At 54.5% G+C, this 5988-nt stretch overlaps 1 protein-coding gene across 1 annotated transcript in view; it reads right to left on the bottom strand.

Moving 5' to 3' along the window:
• DLX6 (distal-less homeobox 6) overlaps nucleotides 1-5761 on the bottom strand; it is a 10178-nt gene extending 4417 nt beyond the window's left edge. The window contains exons 1-3 of the mRNA XM_066628848.1: nucleotides 5603-5761; nucleotides 5215-5569; nucleotides 2647-2840 (exon numbers count right to left, since the gene is read on the bottom strand). Of these exons, the coding sequence (XP_066484945.1) occupies nucleotides 2647-2840; nucleotides 5215-5569; nucleotides 5603-5761 (708 nt within the window). The remainder of the gene's footprint in view (nucleotides 1-2646; nucleotides 2841-5214; nucleotides 5570-5602) is intronic.
• Between the last annotated feature and the right edge of the window lie 227 nt (nucleotides 5762-5988).

Raw genomic sequence — 5988 nt, 5'->3', positions numbered from 1 at the left:
TTCAAAAGACTATTTCCTTGTCAGGTCAGTTTGAAAGCATTGTTAGATTCTCTCCCTTTTCACACGTCTGATACATGTCCATTGCATGCAGCTACTTACTCAGATATCTGCAGACAAGGAAGGATGCATCGCTCCATATTTCATGAATACGTAGCTATTGTGTTATATTTATGGGGGGGGGGGAACACAGCGCTCCGTTGTACTGAGCGGAGGTAATCTATGTACAAGTCTCTCATGTGGTATTTGGAAGTCTCCCCCCCCCCCTTTCAAATAATTGAGATGTTACAGCGGACTCTCGGGCTGCAATCCAAGGAGCCAGAATGGTGTGGTTCTGGTGTTGGACTTAGACCTGAAAGATCCAGGTTCAAATCCTTGCTCAACCCTGAATCTTCCTGGGTCATCTTGGCTCTCTCTCTCTCTCTCTCTCTCTCTCTCTCTCTCTCTCTCTCTCTCTCTCACACACACACACACACACACACACACACACACACACACACACACACTTTTTCTCAGCTTCACCTACCTCACAGGGTTGTTGTGAGAACAAGAGGGGGTAGGGAATCATGTACACCACTCTGAGCTCCTTGGAGGAAGGGGCAGTATAAAAATGTGAAAAATAAATAAATCCTACGTACACACTTACCTAATTGTAAGTCCCACTGAAATCAATGGAACTTACTTCTGAGTAGATGTGCATAGGATTCCACTGTCAGGATTCCGCTGTACATAGGATTCTGCTGTACATATTATCCTGGTGTGCCTGGGTGGAGGTGGGAGCCCTAAGACGTCATTGTTCTCAAAAGGGACCCAAGACACTCAGAAATCCCAGTCAAGGCAGTGGGATTTACTTCCAAGTAAACATGCTTAAGAAGGGGGCCTGCCACTTCCACTTTAGCGCGCTTCAGATCGGGCTCTGAATCAAGTCTACAGCAGGCTTCCATGGGACTCAATTGGCTTAAACCCCAAAACACGTCAGTTTTGTTGGATTCCAGATCGGCCTATAAAGAAGTTATTTGTGAATCCATAAGAAGCCCCTTCGGAGAGGGAAGGGGGGGAAGCCAGAACAGTGAAGTGTCCCTCTGGACAGGCTGATAGGTGCCCTTAGGTGCTGCAAAACCAACACTGACCCTTAACATGGACAGGACCTGAACAACTAGATGGAAAAATCTGAAATGTGGCCCACAGAGCAGAGGAACTGGGTGCCACTCTTGGCCACCCTGGATGGTACAAAGACCGGAATTCCTTCCAATATTTGAGTCGATAATCTCTATCTACACCTTCCTTGGCCTGTCATCCTACCAAGGAAGCCCCTTAGCACTGAGTGTCATCCAACCCCCCCCCCCATTCATACAACTGATTTCTCTCCCTTTCTTGGGATCCACCCGTGGATTCCTTGCAAAAGGGTGATCCACCACCTTCTGAGTTCACCAGAAATCGTCAGTGTCGTGCTTGCATTTTTTTGTTTTCTGCACAAATCCGATTAATCGCTTTCCTCCTTCCCTCCCCCCAAGTCAATCGTAACTCCGTGTGTCATTCAGGCTTAACTTTGCTGGGAAACCCAGAACGCACCAACCACATTTTAACTGTGGCTTAACTCGCTCTAATTTCGTACACGCTTCCCTTTGATCGTCGGCTCTCTCATCACCTTTTGTACATCCCGCCCCAGGGCAAGCTCTGAATTCCAGTTACTCATCCAGGATAATTTACTATTGGATATTACGAAGGGAGGTGTGCTTTCTCCGAGCCCAGAGGCTGCTGTGCACGACATTAAATTTATTTCCACTGCTCTAGGCCCAGGCCTGGGAGGGGGCTTTTCAATCCCCCCCCCTTAATCCTGGCTTTGCACCTTCAATGACTTCTTTTATCATCCAGTGGTCCCCAAACTGTGAGTACAAAGTATAGGATTGTAGCCCTAATGAGAAGTTGTGGTCAATGGTCCAGTAGGTCAAGGGGGCCCCCAGTCGAAAAAGTTTGGGAACCACTGAACATGATGTGCTTAATAACCCTACTCTAGTTAGTTTCATCCAAACCTTTCCAAATTCACCACCAAAGCCTCCCCCACTCCCCAAAAAGCACCCAGAAGATGAAGAAAAGATACCCGAAGCATTTTGCATATCACAACAGCTTTTGCCCTTGATCCTATCAATGTGATATGGTCCCCATAGATATCTAGCCTCTGGTCAATATTTATTTATCACATTTTTATACCGCCCTCCTCCGAAGAGCTGAGAGCTGTGTACAAGGCTGCTCCCCTCCTTTTTTTCTCACAACAACCCTGTGAGGTAGGTGAGGCTGAGAGAAAGTGGCCCATGGTCACCCAGGAAGCTTCATGGCTGAGGGGGAATTTGAACCTGGATCTTCCTTCCAATCCACCTCCCAATCCACTACACCACCCTGGCTCTCCAGTATTGGGGTCTGGGGCCTGCCCTGGCGTGGACCCCATAGATTTCTAGCCTCTGGTCTATACTGGGGTCTGGGTCTTGCCCCAGCATGGTCCCCATAGATTTCTAGCCTCTGGTCAATACTGGGTTCTGGGGCCTGCCCTAGCGTGGTCCCCATAGACTTCTAGCCTCTGCTCAGGATTGGGGTCTAGGTCTGGGGCCTGCGCCAGCGTGGCCTCCTCCAGGATCGCGGCCCGGGAATTACCTGTGTCTGTGTCAGTCCCAGGGATGCCGCCAGCTCTGCCCTCTCGGGGAGCGCCAGGTACTGGGTCTGCTGGAAGCGGTGGTTCAAGGCCTGCAGCTGGAGGCTGGAGTAGATGGTGCGAGGCTTCCGGATCTTCTTGCCTTTCCCATTGAATCGGATCTCCCCGTTCTCGATGACGGTGGTTTTTTGCTGGTCTGCGAGCAGGAAGGCGCAGCTCGTTAGCGAGGCAGCGCAGAAGGTTCCCCTCCCGAAGGGCTCCCGCGGTTGGGTTTTGGGTGCTCGACTGGTGGGGGGGGGGGAGCACGCACAGCAGGCGAAGAAGCCCTCTCCCTAACACCATTCAAATGCTAACAAGGGGAGGGGGCGCGAAATGACAGGGAGAGGCCGCCCGACAAGACTGCCAAGCAGCCTTTGGGTGGAATGGAGGGTGACCTGCAGGAGAGACCCCATTCGTTCTATTGGAAGGTGAGCTCGCTGCTCGCTTAGTTCCTCGCCCCAGCGAACCCACCTGAGCTGTTTGTTACACTGCCCAGTCCCAGTCAGGTCAATAGGGTTTACTCCCAGGTACGTGTGGATAGGGTTGACCGATGGTCAAACTGCTATTCATTTTCATGGAGATCATGGAACGCAGCCCTGAATCAAGTTATTGGCAGCTAGTCATTTGTCCATCCACCTTATATACACACATTTTTTTCTATAAACATATATAAAATTATATATAAAATTATACATATATATAATAATGCATCTATATAAGGTGGATGGATAGCTGACTGCAGCTGCCCTGATAGATAGATAGATAGATAGATAGATAGATAGATAGATAGATAGATAGATAGATAGATCTTTTGCTATACACGCACTCCTTTTACTCTATACTCCTTCTACACGGATATATGCTGTCACGTTTATAGAGTGTACACAAAAAACACAATTCATGATTTGTGAATACACACACACGATTTTGTGTACACACACCCACACAAAATCTATCACACACACACACGAAATAAATCTATTTAAGTAAGTCTAAAGTAAATACAGTAAATAGACGCAGGTCAGTAGTTGAGATGTGTTTAGACACAAAAAGGACCTGCACACAATACTGTTTGGAAACCTCTCATTTGTTTCTTGTGAAAGAAAGAAAGAAAGAAAGAAAGAAAGAAAGAAAGAAAGAAAGAAAGAAAGAAAGAAAGAAAGAAAGAAAGAAAGAAAAGTCCTGGCTGGGCCACAGTGTGGTGAAGGGTGCAGGGAGCACATTTTTCCTCTTCCCGCACGGTGTCACCCAAGCTGGCCTCCCTGCTTTCAGAGCTCAATCCTATGCAGGTCTACTCAGAAGTAAGTCCCAATATATTCAAGGGGTTTACCCCCGGGTAAGTGGGGATAGGATTGCAGCCTCATTCTCTTTTAGGGAAAACCACCGAGGCGCAGGGCTCGGGGTCCTTGTCTGCGGGCTGCCGAGGCATTCATCCCCGCAGGCAGCCCGGCGGCCTCAGCGGCCCAGCCTTTGGGGAGAGGGTCACCAGGCCACTGCAGGCCGCCCGTGGGCTCAGCCAGCGGACATCCCTGGGAAGCCAGCGCGTATCCTTGGGAAGCCACTGGGTCGCGGGAGGCCAGCGCAGCCTCCCTGGCCACAGACTCGTCTAGAGTCTGATCGCAGGCTCGCCAGCAGCAGTCAGTGCGCGGGCAAGCCGGTTTCTGGCGCCTGGGAGCCTGAGAAGCCAAGCGCCTGAGCACTCGACGAACTTGCACACCCAGGCATGCCCGGGAAAGCCGGGAGGGAAGGACCTGCGCTGCTCCTACCCGGGCAGAACGAAGGGAGGTCAGGGCTGCGGAGCTCAGATGCACCTACTCGGGAGTAAGGCCACATGGAAGCGCTACTCCGAAGTGAGCGCGGTGGGCTCTCGCATGCACAGGGCTTCGAACCTGCAGATTCTACACCCATTTATCTGGGGGGGGGGAGCCCCATTGACTCTAAACGGAACTTACTTCTGAGTAGACATCCCTAGGTTTGGGCTCTAAAGCAACCAGGGGAGGGTTGTACCAGTTCCCATTTGGGGCTCTGAGAGCCCAATGCTATGCATGCTACTCAGAAGTAAGTCCCATTAGAGTCAATAGGGCTTAATCCCAGGAAAGTGAGGCTAGGATCGTAGCCTGTGGGTGGCTTCGGATGGAACTGAGAGCCCCATCCTATGCATGTCTACTCAGAAGTAAATTTCGTTATAGCCGGGGGGGGGGGCTTACTCCCAGGAAAGTGTGGGAGCCTGGCAAGTCAGGCTGCAATCCTGGGAGTAAGCCCCACTGGCTGTAATGAGACTTACTTCTGAGTAGGCATGCATAGGCTTGGGCTCTGAGGCTGCCATCCCGTGCACACTTTCAGTTCCACCCGGAGCCAAGCAGCCCAGTTCCACGCACGTCTACTCAGAAGTAGAGCCAGTGGGGCTTCCTCGCGGGTAAGCGTGGCCGGGATGACAGCCTGGGGGTGAGCGGGGGACTGCAAGACCCGAGGAAGGGAGGAGAGAGCGGGGGGAGGGGGGCAGCAGGGAAGGGGCGCCGCGAGTGACCCACCTGCGTCGTCGGGCCGCGCCTGGCCGCCCGCGCCCGCTCCGGCCCCGGCCCCGGCGGCGGCGGCGTGGTAGGACTGGAGGTAGGGGCTGTGCTGCGAGTGGCTCACGTAGGGGTAGGCGGCGGCGGCGGCGGCGGCGGCGGCCAGCGAGCGGTGGCTGTAGGAGTTGGCGCCCGCCGGGTAGGGCGCGGCGTGGTGGTGGTGCGGGTGCGGGTGCGGGTGCGAGTGCGGGTGGTGGTGCGAGTGCTGGTGCGGGTGCGGGTGCGCGGAGGGCGCCGCCGAGTGCAGGCAGTGGAGCGCCGGGTAGTGCGCGCCCGCCATGGCCGCCGCCGGCGAGCTCTGCTGCTGCTGCTGCTGCTGCTGCTGCTGCTGCGAGTGCGAGGAGCCCGCGGGCGCCGGGGCCACCGGGGGAGGCGGTTGCGGAGGCTGCTGCGGCTGCTGGGGTGGCTGCTGCGGCGGCTGCGGCTGCTGCTGCCCGAACTCCATGAAGGCGGACTTGGAGGAGTCCTGCGCTTCCAGCCCCTCCGCCATCGTGGTCATGGTCATCATCCAAGGCGTCGTGGGGCAGCCCGCGACCAGCGCCTCTGCCCGGCTCCCGCCACCTTCGAGGGAGCCCGAGAGCCGCAGCCGGGCGGGGAGCCGCGCAATTTTTCCCCCCGCTTGGGCCGGGGGCTTTTTCCCCCCCTTGGGCTGGGGGGGAGCGAGAAGGGAGAGAGGCGATGGATGGGGGGAGAGGGGCCCCGTTGCCTGCGGGAGGGGCGGAGGGGAGGAGGAGG

The sequence above is a fragment of the Tiliqua scincoides genome, chromosome 5, assembly GCF_035046505.1.
Source record: "Tiliqua scincoides isolate rTilSci1 chromosome 5, rTilSci1.hap2, whole genome shotgun sequence".
In the NCBI taxonomy this organism is placed as follows: domain Eukaryota; kingdom Metazoa; phylum Chordata; class Lepidosauria; order Squamata; family Scincidae; genus Tiliqua; species Tiliqua scincoides.
The sequence above is the reverse complement of the archived record's forward strand: the minus strand, read 5'-3'. Positions and strand labels throughout refer to the sequence as shown.